This window comes from Crocodylus porosus, unplaced genomic scaffold, assembly GCF_001723895.1.
Source record: "Crocodylus porosus isolate Cpor-Errol unplaced genomic scaffold, CroPor_comp1, whole genome shotgun sequence".
NCBI classification, from domain to species: domain Eukaryota; kingdom Metazoa; phylum Chordata; order Crocodylia; family Crocodylidae; genus Crocodylus; species Crocodylus porosus.
Genome location: NW_017728918.1, coordinates 68936118 through 68956764, shown reverse-complemented (window position 1 = coordinate 68956764; position 20647 = coordinate 68936118). Strand labels below are relative to the sequence as shown.

At 45.5% G+C, this 20647-nt stretch overlaps 1 protein-coding gene across 1 annotated transcript in view; it reads right to left on the bottom strand.

The window, feature by feature from the left end:
• ZNF292 (zinc finger protein 292) overlaps positions 1-20647 on the bottom strand; it is an 89332-nt gene that overhangs the window by 19363 nt on the left and 49322 nt on the right. The window contains exon 5 of the mRNA XM_019538172.1: positions 1584-1786. Coding sequence (XP_019393717.1) covers positions 1584-1786 — 203 coding nt within the window. The remainder of the gene's footprint in view (positions 1-1583; positions 1787-20647) is intronic.

Below are 20647 nucleotides of genomic sequence, written 5' to 3'. Positions count from 1 at the left end.
CAGGAATAACGGTCACAAGCTGGCAGAGGGTAGGTTTAGGTTAGATATCAGGAGGCGCTACTTCACAGTCAGGGCGGCTAGGGTCTGGAACCAACTTCCAAGAGAAGTGGTGCAGGCTTCTACCCTGGGGGTCTTTAAGAAGGGATTAGATGCACATCTTGCTGGGGTCGTTTGACCCCAGTACTCTTTCCCGCCATGGAAGGAGGTCGGACTAGATGATCTGCTCAGGTCCCTTCTGACCCTAGAAACTATGAAACGATAAATAACTGAGAGCCTTCATGGAAACAGGTGCCCAAAGATCCTGGGAAGATGTTAAAATCAGGGTGTGACTGGGATCTGAGGAATTTATACCCCATTCCAAAAACTTGGGGTCGGGCTGGGGAAGCTCTGGGTCCAGTTCAAGAAGTTTGTTGAGAAGACTGTTGGACTCTGCCCAGAACAGCACCAGGATTTGAGAAACTAACTCCCTGATCCCAGGGCCCCAGTGCCTTGGTATGCACACAGGCAGTCCAACTCCTTGCGACCCAGTATTATAAAGTGCCTTGCCCTGCAACCCTCAAAGACACTGCCAGGTTCCTAGTGTGGGGAGTTTAATTTATGGTGTCATACAAACAAACCACAAAGACGCTGAACATTTATATTGTGATTTATAGTATGATTAAGGTTAAATCTCACCATAAATGTAATGTGTGCCAGGGCCTAAAATTAATGTTGGTCTCAAAACTCAGGCATATCTCTCCATCCAAAAATAAGGGATATTTAAGTCCCTACTCAAGGTTTTGGACAGATAAGCTCTGGTTAGCTACTATTTTCGGGTAGGTTGTTTGTGTGTGTATGTGTAAGGCAGAAGACAAGAAAACTTGAAGTAGCCACAGAAAGATACAGGGGTAGCGTCACCCAGCAAAAAACAAAAACAAAACCAGAAGAAAGAACTTGTAGGCTGGTGCTAACTTAAAGTTTTGGAACTACTATCAAGGCACTGTCTCCTATAGTTTGAGTCCTCTTGTGTTCAAGAAAGCATGATGCTGCATATTCAATTACATAAAGAGAACTGTACTAAAGATATGCAACTTGGATAACAAAATGCACCTCTTAACAGAAACAATTGGCAAGACTCTGAATTTTGCTTAGCCACTGAGGTCAAAAATGAAAAGTTAACAGTAATCAATTAATTACATTACAGTAGTACCAAAGGGTTTCACTTAAGACCAGAGCCTTATTGTACTAATTAGCATGAAAAAAGCTTATAATCAAGACAGAGAAGAAAAGGATCAGAGAAAGTATTGACTCCATTCCACATATGGGAACTGAGAGAATGGAAATATCTTGTGCAAAGTCATATGGAAAGTCTGAGACAGAGCTAGAAACTGGATGTGTATATTAACCCTAAGACCATGTTTCCTCTTTTTGTAAACACAAGAACCAATACCAATTACCTTTACAGGGAAATCCTAATAGAAAATTTAGAAGAAGATAGGAACTATGTTTATAAACTCTTTTTAAGCTATAGAATTCTATAGAACAAAAAATGACCAAAACATGAATAGTGCTGTTGTTATGAAAATCTAAAACTTTTTACTCACCTCCTCCATTAGCTTTTCATTTGGTGATCCTGAACAAAGACAGACCAGATAGGTTTGCTTAAAACTGCCTTTGGTGCTGATTTCTGGGTGGTCAGAGCACAGTTTTGCCAAGGCAGTAGCTTGAGCTAGCTGTTTTGTTTTCATTAGGTGCTTAATACGCATATCCAGCAGGATGGGCCCTTCGGACTCTAAGAATTCATTCACTTAAATAAAAACAAGCCAAAATATAACATTAGAATATTTAATGGAGAGTTATGCATTTATAATAGAGAAGACTTAACCATATTCATACTTAACAGGTAACATTTAAACAGAATAAAAGGGCATAAAAGTTACACAGCACAGAAAATATTCATACCTTGATTTCACACTGTTCAATTAACCTGTCATTGCAATTCACTCACAACAATTCAGTCAAGAAACCGCTCTCAAAGATGTTAAAGAATTTTTCAAAAAAGCTTTCTCCTCATGTTTATAATTTTAGTTAGCTACAAGCTGAACATATTTTAAACAGCAGTCATCTTCTAAATACTCTCTAATGAGTTGTTCAACAGAATGGAAGAATTACTCAAGTTTTCATAGTTAAGGCTGTCTATTTTTTACTCACCTTTAATTTTTAATCAGTTACTTTCCTTTGCAAAATGAAACAGCAATCATGCATAAAAGTGAAAATTTAAAGTGTAACGTGTTTATATGCCATGGACACACAAAAATGTATTGTTATCATGATCTTTTTTAGCCCATGTTTTCTTGACAGTAGTACATTTTTAGAAGACCACATTTCAGATGCAGATTCAGCTCTTAAGGCATTCTTTTGGTCATGTTTCAGCCAAATATTTAAGAATACCTTAAAACCTCATAAATCTGGATATCAAAAGTCCAGAATTACCAAAACTCCGGCACTTCCCTCCACCGCTCCAAGACTAACCGCCACTCCCCCCTGCCCTCCTGGACGTGGAGGGGGAAGCTTGCACACAGTGGCTGTCATCACCATTCACCACCCTGTGCTGCCACCCTGTGTGTGGCCACTGCTCTGGGACTGGCTGCTACTACCTGCCTCTCTCCCCTGTTCCATGACTGGGTGCCGTGCCCCTTTCTAAAATTCAGCTTTTTCAAATTTCTGGCAGGTGCTTGGTCCTGAGCACGCTGGATTGATGAGGTTATATTGTATCTACCCTTACTGCCCTGTGCCACAGAGAACACAAAATGATTCGGATTAGATAAGCCAATTTAATGGAAAGTGTTTATCTTCTGTCCATTATTTTAAAATGCTGGAATGTTATATAAGTCCTGTAGGGTCAGAGAAGGAGGTAAATAGAGGAGGACAGCGGAGGTACAAAGTAAATTAGAAGAGAATTAGAGCGAAAATGGAATATAGTAAGTGTGGAACATACAAAAGGTACCTAGAAGTAAGAACGCCTAGGGAAGGGGAAAGTAAGAGGGAGAGGAAGGAAGGGCACAAATAATCCAGGGAGAGAAAAGGGAGAGAAAATCCAGATACATTAATCTTATCTTTAGCTGCAAGTGCCACTTTGAAGATGCAGTGTTTAAGCATGCTCTGCCATGTTTTTCAGCTCACAGATAAAGGCATTTAACACATTTTTAACTTGATCAAGGGCATGGCGGAGCAACTGTTCTTTATTAACTTTGTGTTTTGGGGCTTAAAAAGGTAACTATTACTAGGGCTGTGTGAAGCTTTGGTCGGCAATTCAATTTGGCAGACATTCAGCCCATTTGGCGACCAAATCTCTGAATCGGAATCAGATCAGGAGACCCTTTAATCTCTCCGAATCAAATCAGAACCCTCTGAATCGATTCAGAAAGATTCAATGATTTGGACATAGCCACAGATTTAAATGTTTTTTCTACATACCTCAAGGTACCAGGTGGCTTATGAACGTTGAGATGTTGGGGTAGATGGAGCATCCCATGGAAGCATGGAGGGTGGTCCCCAGCTCACTTGGCAGTGGACCTGGAAGTGGACCAGAAGCACTTCTGGGTCTGCCAAGGGACTCCTCCACCCCCAGCGACTAGCGCCTCCTGGGTCTGTGGGGGGCACCCGGGGTCCTTCCACAGCTGATCACTGAGCCGGGGTGGTGGTGTGAGGGAGGGTCCCCCATGAGCTTGGCAGCGGACCCAGAAATAGACCAGAAGTACTTCCGGTCCACTTCCAAGTTTGCTGTTGAGCCTGCAGGGGGCCCACCCATGCTCCTGTGGGATGCTCCATCTGCCCCACCATTGCAGCATTCATGAGCTGTGCCTGGTACCTCGAGGCATGCAGAAAAAACATTTAAAGCTGTGCCTATGGCCGAATCTGTGATTCTCCAAATTAGCATCAAATCTTCAGATTCTGATTTGGTCGAATCAAATTGCAACAGTGATCCAAATCAACAAATCAAATCACTGTCCCTGATTCAGGCCAAATCTGAATCGAATACAGCCTGTTTCACACACCCCTAACTATTACAATACAGGTTTCCCTTGATTTATGTAGTACATGCATTCCGGGAGAACAGCACATAAATCAAATTCGCATAAAGCGAACCCACTTTACAATGTAACAAATAGGGATAGGTTCCCATGGTGGTGAGGGAGGGAGTGAGGCTGGGACTAGGGAGGGGGCAGGGGTAAGGGTGCCGATCCCGGGGCTGCACAAGGCAGCAAAGCAGATGGAAGAGAGCGGCACTCACCCCAGCCCCGGCTGCAGTGGCCCTGGGAGCACCTGACACCAGCTGCCTGCACCAAGGCACAGTGCAGCCCAGAAGCAGAGGTGAGTGGACAAGCGGAGCCCAGGTACGGGGGTACAGGCGAAGCACGGTGCAGGCCAGCGGCTGCAGGTAGCTGGCACCAGATGCTCCTGGAGCCACTGTAGCCGGGGCTGGGGTGAGTGGGGTTAGGGTTTCCCACCCCGCCAAAAACTTACCTGCTTGGGTGGGGGCATCTATGCTGATCGCATAAGAGCGAATTTACCTTGCACATAATGAATTATGGGTCTATATATGCTCATCGCATAAGAGTGAATTCGCATATAAAGATCCTGCATAAATCGAGGGAAACCTGTACTATCTAAGGGCCAACATAAGTGAGTGACAAAATATCAGTAAATACAGAGCTAATGTATAAACACATATCAATTGGTATTATATTAATATACTGACATTCAACATTTCATGTTTCCATGACTGGGGTGTATAAACTTCTGAAGCCCTTGAAGTTCTTTAATCAAAAGCAAGAGATCTTCCAATATAAGGGGTCATTTGTTACACTTATTTGATTAAATTAAGGCTAATTCTTTAATTTAAACTGATAAAAGGCACTCTAACCCTAAAGAACACAGAACTAGAATGCACCACCACAGGATGTAGGGTTTGCCATACTCAGTAAGACCTGAAATCCCTTTAGCCCAGTAACCTGTTCTTTCTTGCCCAGCTGCTAGTAGTAAATGCTACAGAAAAAGGTTTAAAAACCTCAAAGAAAACAAAATGGGGTAATATACCCCCATCCCCACATCAGGCCTACTAACCATCCATACAGAATACTTAATGTAAAATTATGCAGTTAACAGAAAGGATTTAATCATATTCATATTTAACATGTAACATTAAAACAGGATAAAGGGGCACAGAAGTTACACAGCAGTGAAAAGAAAATGAATACCTTCATTTCACACTGTTCATTTAACCCATCTATCAGAAAGACAGACAAATCTGTTACAGTGTTCATTTAACCTGTCCATCTATCAGATAGACAAATACTGATATACATTATAAAAATCCATATTATGTATGTACCTATTTTATGTATCTATCTAGAAAATAGATATTTATCTATAATGTTGTATAGAATTATCTATAACACTTAAAGACTGTCTTATGTACTGAAGCATGAGGTTTATTATTCCTTCCAAAATTAGTAAAACCAATTACAACTCTGAATATACTTGATATACATAAGTAGTCACTTCATGTGGCAATTAATTTTAGTTTGACTAAACTAAGTGAAAACCTATTAGCTCTGAATTTCCCACCTTTTGATTTCACAAATTAGTCCCTTGTTCTTGTATTAAGAAAACAGAAACTTCTATTCTCTCTAGATACCTTCTCCATGCTATTTGATACACTATATGTTATCGTATCCATTCTTTTTAATCTTTCTTCATATAAAAGTGTTTTAAAGCCTTTGATCATTCTTGTCACCCTTTCCCAAAGCCCCTAGTTTCTCTAATATCCTAACAAAGGAGTTGCTTGCAGATGTTAAAAAAAAACAAACAAAAACACATGTTACTGGAAGCTGCAGCACATTACTTCAACCTGGCTCCATGGTGTTTGTACAGATCGGGTGCTACAGCGGGGCTTTTTGGCAGCTTTATCTGAAACTGATTCAATTAACTATTAGATGAAAGCACCAAAAAGGCCCTGCTAAAGCACCTGATCTATGTAGACCAGGGGTAGGCAACGTTTTTTGGTTGGAGTGCTGAAAACCCCCACAATGCCTATCTTGGAAAGTGCCAGAGTGCCGGCATGCCAGAAAAACAAAATGAGGGCAGGGGGGTACATAGCAAGATGCCCTGCGTGTGCCCCTTGCCCCCCAGCCACAGCCCTCCCCCAGCCCTGCTGCCCCTTGCCCTCTTGCCAAAGCCTCTGCCCCCCAGCCCTGGTGCCCTATGCCACCCCAGCCCAGGCTCTGTGAGTGGCAGCAGCTACCCAGAGCCAGGGCCGGCTGCAGCCGGAAGACTGCAAACAGCAGCGTCGGGCTCTGGAGCCCCAGCATCAGCTCTGTACCGGTGCGTACACTTGCGCCTCGGAGTGGGTAGTAGGGGAGGGGCCCGAGGCAGTGCAACCCCCCACTTCTGGCACAGAGCTGGACTGGGCTCTGGAGTCTGGCGCAGCTGTTTGCAGCTGCCCAGAGCCCAGGCTGGCTACAGAGTGGGCAGGCTGCAAATAGCTGCATCAGGCTCCGCAGCTCTGGCATCAGTTCCATGCTGGTGGCGATGGCACGGACACTTTGGGGAGGGCTGAGCTGCCCTGCTGCCTGCCGAGGTGCATGCACAGTCGCCATCAGCATGGAGCTGATGCCTGGGCTGTAAAGCCTGGTACAGCTGTTTGCAGCCTGCCCACTGCCTGCTGCAGCTGCCCAGAGTCTGTGCTGGCTACAAAAAGCTGTGCCGGGCTCCACAGCCCAGTCACCAGCTCTGTGCCGTGAGTGGGGGAGAGACCGGGGTTGTGCTGCCTTAGGCCCCTCCCAACCGCCCACTCTGATGCCTCAGCTCTGGGGCCTGGCACAGCTGTTTGCAGTCTCCCGGCTGCAGCTGACTCCAGCTCTGGGTAGCTGCTGCCAGTCACAGAGCCCAGCTGTTTCCAGCAGGCAGCTGGGATGCTGGAAGCCCTGCTGGGAGCAGCCCGGGCTCCAGCAGCTACCCAGAACCAGGGCTGGCCATGGCATTGCTGACCCCTGATGTACACAATACGAAAGCCAGGTGCAACTAATGTTCTGCATCTTCTGGGCATGGGCTGGGCTCAGTGGAGGAGCATGCTGAATTTAAAGCAATTTTTTTTTAACATCTGCAAGTAGCCAGAGTGACTACTATTATATGCTGTATTTTCCTTTTCCAGGAAAGCCCAACCAATACTTGTATATAAAATATGACAAGCCTCACAGAATTTCTGCCTCCAATGTGCATTATTTGGAGGTGTAGCTCTCTATGGGAGGGGGAAGTACACCACCTTCGAGGCCGACATTAGCTCTAAAGAAGAGCGACTCAAAACCCTGTGGGACAAACTACTGGGGGAGGGGGGACGGGGGCATGGTGAAAAAGACCTAACTGTAGGTGTATACTACAGACCACCAAACCAGGGGGGAGGAGCTCGATCTGGAGTTTTCTCAACAACTGGAAGAGGCCATGTGTGCATGAAACATGGTCATCATGGGTGACTTCAATTACTCAGATATCTCTTCGAAGGAACACTCAGCTAGGTCGGATCGGTCACATTGCTTCCTGACCTGTCCTGAAGAGCTCTACCTGACTCAGTAAGTGCATGGGCCAACCAGAGATAACGCTCTCCTAGAGTTGGTCTTGGCCAAAGGAGACAATCTGGTGAGTGACTTGAATATAGAGGGTAGCATGGGCGACAGCAACCATGAAACCATCACAATCACTGTCCGTCACAACATAGGGGAAGAACTGTGGGACCAGGGACTGAAGGTGAAAGGAATGCATGAAGAGTGGTCACACCTCATTGACATGATCCTCAAAGCACAAAAGAAGTCCATTCCCATGTGGAGGAAAGGTAACACAGAAGGGCTGGTAAGCCCACTTGGCTTAATAGGGATATCATGGTTTTCTTGAAAAAGGAGAAAGAGGCACACAAACTATGGAAGCTTAGGACAGCCAAGGAGGACCATACCACAATGGCCTGCACTTGTAGGGAACAGATTAGAAACGCTATGGTGGCAACTGAATTTAAACTAGCAACAGAAATCAAGGACAATAAGAAGTCCTTCTTCAGGTATGTACGGAACAGGAGGAAAACAAATAGAAGCATGGGGCCACTGCTTAACAACTCAGGACAGCTGGTTACTGACACTCAGGAGAAAACTGGGCTCCTGAATGACTACTTTGCTTTGGTATTTCAGTGGACTAAGGGAAAAATCATACTAGATAAAGTTCAGAATGGGCATGGTGGGAATGAGCGCTTTTCCACTGTTGACGTTGAGCTGGTACATGATCAGTTAGAAAAGTTAGATATTTATAAGTCAGCAGGACAGGATGAACTTCATCCAAGAGCGCTGAAGGAGCTAAGTCATCGTGGGACCTCTGGCAAAACTCTTCCAAAACTCATGGCACTTGGGAGAACTCCCTGAAGACTGGAAGAGGGCCAATGTTGTGCCCATCTTCAAGAAGGGGAGGGGAGATGACTCAGGCCACTATAGGCCAAGTAGCCTAACTACTATCCCAGGGAAAATCCTGGAAAAATTCATCAAGGAGTCTACGTGCAATACACTTGCAGAAGGTAGGATTCTGAACAACAGCCAGCATGGCTTTGTCATAGGCAGGTCTTGTTTCATCAATCTCATCTCCTTCTACAACCAGGTAACTCACCACATGGATGAGAGAGAGGAGGTTGACACTGTATACCGAAACTTCCAAAAGACCTCTGATCTGGAATCCCATGATATTCTTAGAGGAAAATTGAAGGATTGTGGGCTTAACTGCTCAACAGTTAGGCAGGTAGGAAGCTGGTTGCAGGGTAGGACCCAAAGAATTCTAATGAACGGATCTGTGTTGTCCTGGCAAGAAGTGGCCAGCGGTATCCCTCAGGGGTTTGTGCTTGGTCCAATGTGTTTCAACATCTTTATCAATGATTTGGATGTAGGGGTGAAGAATGCACTGATCAAGTTTGCAGATGACACCAAGTTATGGAGGAGCGTGGTCATGCTTGAAAATAGGCTGCAGACACAAGTGGACTTAAACAGCCTAGCAAGCTGGGGAGATCAGAACCAGATGAAATTCAGCATTGAAAAGTGTAAAGTGCTTCATCTGGGGACCAACAATCCCCAACACACCTACAGGCTCAGTAGCACCAAACTGACTAGCACCATGACTGAAAGTGACCTAAGGGCAATAACAGACCATAGTATAACCATGAGCTGTCAGTACAATGCTGTAGCCAGCAAGGCAAACAATGGTCTGGCATGCATCAATTGATGCATCTCAAGCAAAACCAAAGAAGTGATTCTTCCGCTTTACTCGGCATTGGTGAGACCGCAGCTGGAGTCCTGCATCCAATTCTGGGCGCCGCACTTCAACAAAGACATGGAAAACTTGAGAGAGTCCAGAGAAGAGCCACCTGTATCAGAGACTTGCAAGGCAAGCCATACGAAGAAAGGCTGAGGGACTTGGGTCTCTTTAGCCTAAAAAAGCGAAGGCTGAGAGGGGACTTGGTAGCAGTATACCACTATATCAGGGGAATACATCAGGGGCTCGGTGAACAACTGTTCACCAGGGCACCCTTGGGGAAAACCAGGAGTAATGGCCACAAGTTCCTGGAAGACCATTTCAGGCTCAACACTAGGAAAACTTCACAGCTAGGGTGTCCAGATGGTGGAATAAACTCCCTCCAGAGGTGGTACAATCACCTACCCTGGAAATCTTCAGGAGGAGACTGGATGGTCACCTTAGTGGGGTCACCTGACCCTGTTGTCTTTCCTGCCTAGTGCAGGGGACCTGGACCCAATGATCTTGCGAGATCCCTTGAAGCCCCTTACAATCTATAAATCTATTTGGCATTTACTGATGTTGGCAACATGACAGCAAATGAATTCATCTACCATGTTTACATCAGTATGAACTTCTTCCCTGTCCTATCAAGTCTTGACGGATCTAAATAACGAGCTATACTACTTCATTACTCACCTTAACTTCTGCGTCATTTAATATGTTAAACAGCACGGAGTCTAAGCACATGACCTGCAGGCACTTCATTGTTAATTTTTTGCCAGGATGAAAACTGGTATTTAATCTTATTCTTTGCTCTCTGACTTCAACCAGTTTTTGATTTATAGCAATACTTTGCTTCTCATCCCATTGCTACTTGGCTTATTTAGGCAGACTGTTGGCAAAGCCATTTCTGAAATCCAAAATATCGAAGATCCCTTTTATCCATTATTTTTTAAACATGTTTAAGGAATTCCTAGAGATTGAAACACCATTTTCCTTCGGTGACTGGTTGAAATGATGATTAAAAATGGAAAAAAAAAATGCTTGAAGATTATGATAGGAGAGGGACAATCTGACAGCTACTGATCCAAGGTTAAGGCTTCTAGCATTACATAGGAACACTAGACTGGAAGGATTCTCCTTCTATTAGAGATTTAGACATCTGATGTATAAACAGATTTAGTTAAATGAGTGCAACTTTTTCTTGTAATCAAGGCCTTAACTGCGTTTTTTCTGCGTGGAGAGTGGAACACAATTATATTGAACTGACTTCTATAGAGAAAAACCATATTAGCAGGAAGTAAGTAGTATATATTCACAGATTTAATATAACCTTATAATTTGTATTATCTTTTTAAGCAGAAGAAATATCAAAAACATTCATGGTCTTCCCAACCCACAAATGACCCAGTGACTAATTGCAGCTGTTCCTTTTTAGCCTTGCTCTTCCAAATACTGGCCCCCAATAATCCTTTCACCCACAGTGTTTACTGTTTCAGTTAGTCTGCCTCACACAAACACTGGAACATATTGTTATCTTTGAAATAAGATACTGAAAGACCTTAGATTTAAAATTATTCTTTGAACTTCTGCGCTTTCACCCTCATGCAAACAATATTAGAATTACATTTAATATTCTAATGAAAAAGTTTTAGCCTTGCTCACCTACATACCTGTCCCCAATAATCCTTTTACCCACAGTGCTTACTGCACTATGTAATCCACCTTGCACAAACACTGGAACATTTTGTTATCTTTTCATTAAGATATGAACTCAAACTTAAGACTACTCTCCTAATTTATGACATTTTGCTGTATTGATCATAACCAGTACAGTTAATATGTTAAAGCTAAGGTTTTACTTCATTCTCCCAAATAAAATTTTATTTAAATTTTCCTTGTCCTGTGATCAAGATATATATTAATTCCTATGACCCAAGAAAAAAAAAATCAGTAAAAACAGAATTACAGCTGAGAATTTAATTTGGCAATTTATGGGGCAGAAAAAGTCTTAAAACACCAATGAAATTACTAAAAAAAGAAATCACAAACTTAAGACATTCAGAGATTAAAATAAGAAATATAGGTGTAACAGGTCCAGTGCCTGAGGGCCGCTGTGCGCCCCCTTGTGGCCACTTCAATTCTGTCTAGCTCCCATGGTCTCAACCCTGCTTCCTCACCTCTTACATCTTGATGTTAGATGATAATGATGAGGGGAGGCTGCCATCAGAGGCAGATGAACCTTGGTGCTCTCTCTCCCTCAGTATGTTTCCTCAGGCCTATGGACCTTAAGGACTAAATTTGTGGCCTCCTTCCACCCCTACAGCCATGCCCATGCCTCGCAGATGTTACTCTGCATATCACTCTGTCCCCGGTTGAGACCTCAGGATTCTTGGCTTTCGCCTCCCTTTTCTCTGGATGCAGGCCTCCAGCCCTGGCTGACAGATTTGGGCCCAGCTCTCTTGGCCTCAGCCCTGTCTGTTCTCTGTCTCTCTGGGACCCTTGGCCCCATCTTCTGCCTTTTCTCAGCCCCCCCAACATCCCTGACCCAGGTCAAGGCTGCTCTTGGTTCTACCCAAGCCCCTGGGGGTCCCTGGCTCAGGAAGAGGCTCCTCTCAGCTCTTCTCAACCCCCATAGCATTGTTCTTTGTTCAGGGTGAGGCTTTGCGCTGGGTGCCCCTTGCAGCACCCCTATGGCCTCCTGTCCACCCCTTACAGGCACATCCAGTCCTCCAATATGAAACTTAAATTACAACATTAATACAAGACACAGTTTCCCAAAATAAAAGCCTATCCAGCTCTGTGTTGTTGCCTCACTCAGGTCATCAGCTCCCCTTAGTTCCCTCTGGCCAGCTCCAGGGGGCAGCTCAGGTGCCTGCTAGTCTGTCTGCTGCAGAAATCTCCCTCAAAAACTCCTCTCTCCAACATGTATGGCCAGATTTTCTACTTTGGCGCAGGTCCTGGGTTTATAGGCCTGGAAGCCATGCCCCCTTTTTGTCACCTGCCTTCCTCAGAGCCACATAGGGTTTTGCCTTTTAATCAAAGGCCAGTCTGCCCTCCTGCAGCTGTGGCTCCACACAGCTGGCCGAGTCTGCTGCATCCTGGCTCCCTGCCACAGTTCCCTCTCCTCCCCTTCCCTTCTAAGTACCAGGGTCGGGGTCTCCTGTGACAATAAGAGTTTAAAAAGAATTCTGCTAAGTTACTGTAACAATTTTAATTCTAATCCAGCAGCTATGTCTTACAGAAATCAGAATATAGTGAATTCGTATTTTTCTCTACAAACAGGTTCATCTCTAGGACCAGAAAAACATGCATTATCAGAATGAAGCATGGTTTGTCAATTATCCTGAAAAGCATACAGAATATAATTATTCTCCATGATTCATTACGATTCACAAACTAACAATTATATCAAGCTGAAACTATGAAATTGTAGCACTTCCATGAAAAAAGGTAAGCAGAAACTATGGCTCTGACATGGATTTACTGACTGCATCCAAATGAGTGTGGCCATGTAGTATGCGGTGCTGCAGACATGTCTGTAGTGGCACCACATACTGCATGTTTGATTTTTCTCAGTGCTGCAACGGAGCAGCAAAGGGAGGGGGGTTGGACCCTGGATATCCAGAGGTCAAAAATCCCATGAGAAAACAAAAGCAGAGTGGCGTGTGCGGGGGCAGCGTGTGCCACTCAATACGAGAGGTTGGCTAGCTGGAGTTGTGCTCCAGCTGCCGGGCAGGCTCTGTGCGGCAGGACTGCCACGACTGCAGATCTGGAAGGCCCCCAGGTAAGGCTGCTGGGGCCAGCCCAGTGCTGGCTAGGGCTGTGGAAAAGCACTGTTCCGATTCGACTTATGTTTCCACGGAACAGTGTTTTATTTTGAAATCACTGTTCCATTTCATTTTGTTGAAACTGTTTTGCTGTTTCGATGTTTCGCCCACAGGTTATTGCGGGGAAACATAAAACGCAGCAGGCAAGCAGATTGGGGGCTCACCTGCACCCCTAGGAGGGCGGCAGGGGCTGAGCAGGAGTCTTCCTAGGGGTGTGAGCCCCCAATTTGCCCACCAGATGACAGACCCGTGCTGGGCACAGCCCACACCCAGTGCCAGAAAGACTGGTGCTGCTGCTGGTCCCAGGCAGCAGCCCCAGCTCCTGTTATCCAATTGGCAGATTGGGGGCATGCACCCCGGAAGGACTCTGGCACAGTCCCCACAGCCCTCCTGGGGGTGCCAGCAGACCCCAGTCTGCTTGCCAGCTGACAGGAGCTGGGTGCTGCCACCTGGGGCTGGGGCAGATCAGCTTGTGTGGGAACCCACAGCCCCAATCCAGAGGTGTGGGAGGGGGTTCCTGCATGAGCTGATCTGCCCCAGGTCCCACACCCTCCTCGACCTGGCTCCAGTATGGGGCCAGGGGAGATCAGCTTATGCGGGGACCGTCCCTGACCCCAGGATCAGGGTAGTGGGTCTCTATATGAGCTGATCTGCCTCAGCCTCATTGGCCGCAGGCGGCAGCACCTGGCTCCTGTCAGCCGGCAGGCAGATTGGGCACCTGTTGCCACCCCCAGGAGGGCTGCAGGGGCCATGCCGGAGCTCTCCCGGGGGTGCAGGCAAACCCCCGATCCATCTGCCAGATAACAGGAGGCAGGTGCTGCCAGCTGGGACTGGTGCTGAAGCCAGTAAGTCTGGCTTTGAAACTTCAAATATTTTGAGTTCCCTTGTTTCGTTTCAAAGCTGTTTCAAAGGCTTTTGTTTGGTTTCGATTTCGCTGTTTCGAGCTCAAAATAGCTTCGAAATGAAACGCCAGGCAAAACTGCATACAGCCCTAGTGCTGGTCCCAGTCTCCCCTACCCGCCAGGGGTAACTTGCTGCACGTGAGAGGGTGCATGGCACGTGTTCCCTGGGGACAAGCAGTGGCAGCACAAGGTGCACTGCTGCTAACTGTCCCTGGGGAACGAAGCGTTCACACACGGGTAGACGTGGTCACTGGGTACATCTACATGTGCTATTAATGCACAGCAATAGACTATGGAGTAGTTCGAGCCAGAGTCAACTGCTCCTGGGTGTAGCATCTACACATTCCCCTGGCACTGCAGCATTTGGAGCTGGGATGGAGCAGCCCTGGACTGGGAGGGAGCACCAGGGGTCAGCCCTGGGTTTTGGGTGGTGGCGTTGGGGCCAGCAGAAACCAGGGGTCTGGCTCCCAGCTGGCTGGGCTGATCAGGTGCAATTTGTGCCCAGTGGTCACCATCTACACATGCATTTGATTGTACTTAATGAAAGTACTATCTTACAGTGAAGTTAATTAGTTTACTGTACCCTAATACCGATGCATGTGGTGACACTTTACTGTGGAGGTAATTAGTCATTTCTGCAGTAAAACTCACATGTAGATGCACCTACTGGCACTGAGACACCAAGGAAATTTACGGAATGCTGAAGGATTTTGGAGTTTTGCATAGCTCCAGCCTCCCAACTCATTATTCCTATTAGTTCCACAACTTAATTCCTGATCCAATCAGTTCACCTATTGTAACACTAACATGTCAGGCTCTGACAATGCACAGTTGGAGACTGTCACTTTCTCACTGTTCATTACAGAATATATAGAAGAGCACTAAGTGCCAGGACAGTGTCTTTTGTGATAAGGTAATTTTGCAACACTGCTCACAGAAGTAACAGATTTAATAATCATTAATTTTATTCAATAAGAACACTAACATCAATGTAGCAACAGTCACTAGTATCACCTCAGCAGGAGAAAGATTACACCAAAGTCTCCAATTGGAGGGAAACAAGTAATACGCATTAGTCTTTTATCTCTGAGATGTCCTCATTTAAAACAAGATCACTCCCAACAAAAGAATATGGCTTGAAGCCCCAAACCAGGGACACTTGGGGTTTACCGCAAAAAGTGGGGTTGAGGGCTGAATTTAAAAAGTTTCCAGTGTCTTTTCAAAAACCATATATACTTCCTAAGTTATTCAACTTGTGTGAGAAGCATGGAGGAAAACGGAGAAATGACTAAGTGCCAGGGAAAGGGATGTGACAGCTTGTTTTAGACCATGTCGGATACACAGGGTGGATGAAGTCTTTATTGGCATAGTTCATATTTGGCAGTGGTGCAGGAAGGAAAGTATGGAAAAACCTGGTGGCTGAAGGAGTAACCAAGTAAGTGAAGAACAAGTAATTAACTGGGCTGATAGCAAACATTTTTCTTGTGTAGATTAGGGGTGGCCAACCTGAGCAGTGAGTGCCACAAGTGGCACAGGCAGCTTCTGTGTGGGGCAACTATCCGATCAGGGACCAGACAGGTAGCACACCAACCAATAGGGCAGGAAGCAAAAGGGATTAGGCACAGAGCACATCACAGAAAGCAGGAAGTCAAAAGCAGAGCAGCAGATTAGGCAGAGGAAAGGGGTAACAGTGGCAACAAGGAAGGCATAGGCTAATTGTAGCATGCCTGCCTAAAATGTACCCCTCCATTAGTGAAGCTGATAGTCACACTGTGTTGATTAGATTTATTAGTCAGATAAGTTGTGTGCTTCTATTTCAGTTTCCTAACTGGATGACCAGATATGAATAAAGTTAACTTAAACTGTCTTTGTCACTTACTTTCTGCAACTGCTTTGTATGACTTGACTGTGCCAAAATTGGCAAAAATGTGAAAATACAGCTAGCAATTGTTAAAAATCTGATTCACTAGTATTAGGGGATTGGTACAAATACAAGTGAAACTAAGGTGTGCATTTACAGCATTTTAGCTACTTTCTGGTAACTGTTCATGTGTACACTCTTATCCCCAAGAATAAATGCCAACTCACTTGACCCTCAATGAAAGAGTAGCTGCCACATGGTAAGCACACATCCTATCTTATTTCAAACCACCTGTTTTTGTGCCTATGCCCTTAGCCTTTTTTCCATGAGAATAAAATTTTTAGGTTTAACTAAACTAGTTAAATCTACTCCTAATATTAGGCAAGAGCACAGTGGGTGAGAATTAATTCTTGCCTCTTGAATTTTTCTGTTTTTGAATTTTGGAGTGGAGGAAAATAACTGAATGTGATATAAATCTAGCTTCAGGGAAGTCTACATTTGAAGAAACATGACTCAATACTTTCTTTAAAGTAAGTTTAGAACTCAAACACCATTTGATGCCTTTTTTAAACTGCCTGGAGCCAGATTTGTCATTCTGACATAATGAAGTCACCAGTAACTTGACAAATAAATATGATTCCTCCAAATTAAGATGGAAAGCCCTAGCATATGAGATCAAAGAAATGTTATTTGAAATTTCTAATAAAAACATTTTTGAGATTACTGGCAAAAGTATTAAAAGAATTTCACTCTCATTCTTAAGTATTGGAGAACAGCTTTTGCCAATTATCCCAAACTCGATTGTAGATTATGCAGGCTATAAACTATACATACAAATCCAAAATGTACAAAAAAACAAAATCCTTTGAGGATTTTAGAATTGCGATCAAAACTGAACAAAGTAGACAGGTTTTTATTTTATAATGGAATGGGGAAACCTGTTAACAATGTATCATTGTAACTGCTGTCTCATGAGAACAAATCATGAATCCCTGCCACGTGTCTTCATTTTAAAGAGGCTGAGCAAATCGTCCAATGGATGTTTACTATGTTACATACATACACCTCCAACATTTAAACAATGCAGTTAGCAAGAAAATTCCCTTTCCAATAAATCTGCTCACATGGTGTTATCTATATGTGGCTATAACCCATTGCTGTATCAATGCATATAAAGCACAATAAACCATGTAGGAAAAGCTGACAGAAAAGGGAGTTATTTATCTGTTATAAATTGAGTCCTTCAAAGTATGCTGTTTATGCACACTCCACTTCCCATATCAAGGTTCCCTAAGCACTGGAGATAGGAACTGTAGGCTAAAAGTGTTCCCATCAATTATGCTTGCTTCCTACTCACATTGAACACCTCCACCCCCCAGGACGGAAGGCATTTGAGGGACAGAACAACACCTAAGACTCACCTAAAGAAGACTACTACATTTGATCTGGTAGAATCTGATCTGGTATTCCCAGAAGTTTTGCCATAGCTATCTCCTATTCTAATGTGATAGAAACTGGTATCTATTTTGAATTTTTATAGGCTTTGACTAACCAGCCCCATAATCTTTCAGCAATGGAAATAAAAGATATTTTTATGCATTCTATGCAAGTAGAAATCTAGAAATCAAAGCACAGAGAATGTCTGCAGCTTTGGGTAGAAAATCAGCAAATGAACAATTGATTTACGTGAAAATTCAGCATCATTTTTGGGAGGAATTTAGGATGCCTCCCACACTCTCTCATTCCCTGAGATCAGATTTGGCTCTATCTTTAGAGCTATGGTGGAAAACAGGTATAGAATGTAACAAAAACTGTCCATAACCTTCTGGGGAAACGATCCTTGCACCAGTTAACTGTCAAGATAAAGCTGCAGCAGTGAATTTCTCTTTCTAGAGATAAGCAGCTATGACAGTCAGAAGTTTCATGAAAGTCCTTGGGGCTCTAGGCAACCCTAGTGACAGTACTTGATTTGTAATGTGCATTATTCGTTACAAAATATAAATATTTCCAGTACACTGAACTGATGAAAATGTGGAAACAGAAGTTTTTCAGACTGAGACCTATGAAGGAATCTAGAGGATCTAGGGAAAAAAATATTAAAGCATCCATCCAAAACATGAATTATATGTACGGGGTATAAATATCCAGGAAATCTAAGGCTGTTCTAGAATAAATTATTACCCTCCAAAGGACAGTCTTCTTAGGGTATCTGGACCTCTTCTGGCTGCCCAGACTGCAACCAGAACACAGTGCAGTCCATGGTGACTGCTCTTGCCAAACCACATTGCAGTATCTGTCCATAGTAGTTCGCCGAGACATCTCAGCTGTCAGCAGACCTGTAATTGATGTGTGAAAACCAAACCTGGGATGTACAGCAGGGGCTGGCAACCTTTTACAAGCCGCAGGGCGGAAAAACTCACTCTGGTCCAATGCAGGCTGGGTGGCTTTGGCTGCAAGTCAGTGAGAGGGGGACTTTCCCATGCCCATACTGGGGCTGGGCATACTGGAGCTGTGCCCATGCTGCTGCTTACCCTTGCCCCACTGTTCCCAGCTGTAGCACAAGTGCAGCTTCTAGCCAGAGGGGAGCTGTGCTGGGACCACGTATCTAAAAATTGCTTCTGCACTGGTGCTGCTCTCCTCCCTTCCCTGTCAACCCTGTGGCTGTGGTGCGGGCACAGCTGGAAGCTTCCCATACCAGTGAAGCTCCCCACTGGCTGGAATCTGAAGCTATGGGGGTGGGGAAAAGCAGTAGCAGCATGGACACAGTTTGCAGATGCCTGACTTGGATGCAGGTTCTTGCTAGCTGAAAGTTGCACCAGGCTGCATCAAGGAAGTGGGAGAAGCAGCAGCAGTTCCCAGCCTCTGCACAGCTCTTTGCTGCGCAATCCCAGCACAGGCACAGACGATCCAGCTCTGTAGGCTAGGTCCTGTGCTCTGTGAGCCAGATCTGGCCTGTGGACTGTATGTGGTAGAACCCCTGATCTAGAGAATTCTAATCTAGCAATCCAGTAAACGGATCCAATTCATAGGTCATCCTGAGAGAGAAAAACATTATATCTAGCTATGCATAACTTCAAGCTTTCTGAAAAATGTTTTCCTGAAAAAGTCAAACTCATTTGACTATTTCTGCCTGAGAATATGTAGTTTTTTTGAGCTACCATGACAGTATGGGAATAAAAATACTTCAGCACTACAGAAGGGATTGGCACGTGTGGCAGAACATGGCATGCGAGGTCATTTTCTTTGGCATGCCACAGCCAACCCAGACTCTGGGCAGCTTCTCCCAGCAGCTGCCCAGAGCCTGGGCTGGCCGCAGCTGGGAGGCTGCAAACAGTTGCATGGGGCTCTGCAGCCCTGACACCAGTTCTGTGGCTGTGGCAGCTGTACGTGCACCTCTGGGCACATGGCTGGGAAGGGGCCTGGGGCACCACAACCCTGGCTTCTTCCCCACCAGCCACACAGAGGCATGTGTGCAGCTGCCACTGCCACAGAGCTAGTGCCAGTGCTGTGGAGCCCAGCACAGCTGTTTCCAGCTTTCCAGCCACCTGCTATACCTGCCCAGAGCCTGGGCTGGTTAAGAAATGTAGCTAGGACACTACAAACAGCTGCGATGGGCTGTGGCGCACTGGCACCGGCTCTGTGGTGGCACTGGGTGCATGTGCAGCTTGCAGTACATGGCAGAGAAGGGACTGGGGCAGCACAATCTTGGCCCCTCCTCTGGCACCCACTGGAGGCATGCGTGCAGACACAACCAGCAATGAGGATAGGCCCCTTACAGCTCCCCCATCTCTGGCACGCCAAGTCGAGGCCATGGTCCTAATCCATGTGGGTACCAATGATGTGGCCAGGAGAACCCCTGATCACCTGATGGCAGACCACCACACTCTGTGGGGGGGCATGCTGAGGGAGATAGGGCCACAGGTGGTATTCTATTCTGCCCTACCAGTGAGCGGACATGGAAGATGACATGAGACTTGCATCAGGGAGACCAACTGGCGGCTTCGGAAATGGGCCTCGAGGCGGTCTTCGGCTTCCTAGACAACAACCTGCACTTCAGGACAACAGACATGCTTGGGTGGGATGGGCTTCACCTTTCCCCCAAAGGTAAGCATGTGTTCTCTTTTAGGTTGGCAGATCTCCTCCGGTGGGCTTTAAACTAGGCTCGTCGGGGGAAGGGGAAGACAAGGGCGGAGGAAGCCTTGGACCATTAATCCAAGTATCACCCACAAGAACAGCCCAGCCTAGACCGACGATGAGCAGTACAAATACCTAGATAAGTAACAGGGGCCAGGGCACTACTGAGATTAGGGGGCCAGTGCACACATGTTTAGGAGGCCTCAAATGTCTTTACACAAATGCTCATAGTATGAGGAACAAGCAGGAGGAACTTACGCTCCTGCTAGCTGACACCAACCCAGACATAGTAGGGCTCACAGAAACGTGGTGGGACCCAACGAACAACTGGGTGGTGAATATGAAGGGCTACAGGCTGTACAGGAGGGATAGGACAGGGAGAAAAGGTGGGGGTGTGGTACTCTATATCAAGGAGGAATACACATCCTCAATGAGTGGCATGGGGTCAGAGAAGGGGCACTCTGAAGTGCTCTGGGTTAGAATACAAGGAAGTCAAGGGGAAAGGGACATAACGGTGGGGGTCAACTACAGACCACCCAACCAAAGGTCTGGAACAGTCTGCCAGCGGAGGTGGTTCAAGCACCAACATTGAACACCTTCAAGAGTAAATTGGATGCTTA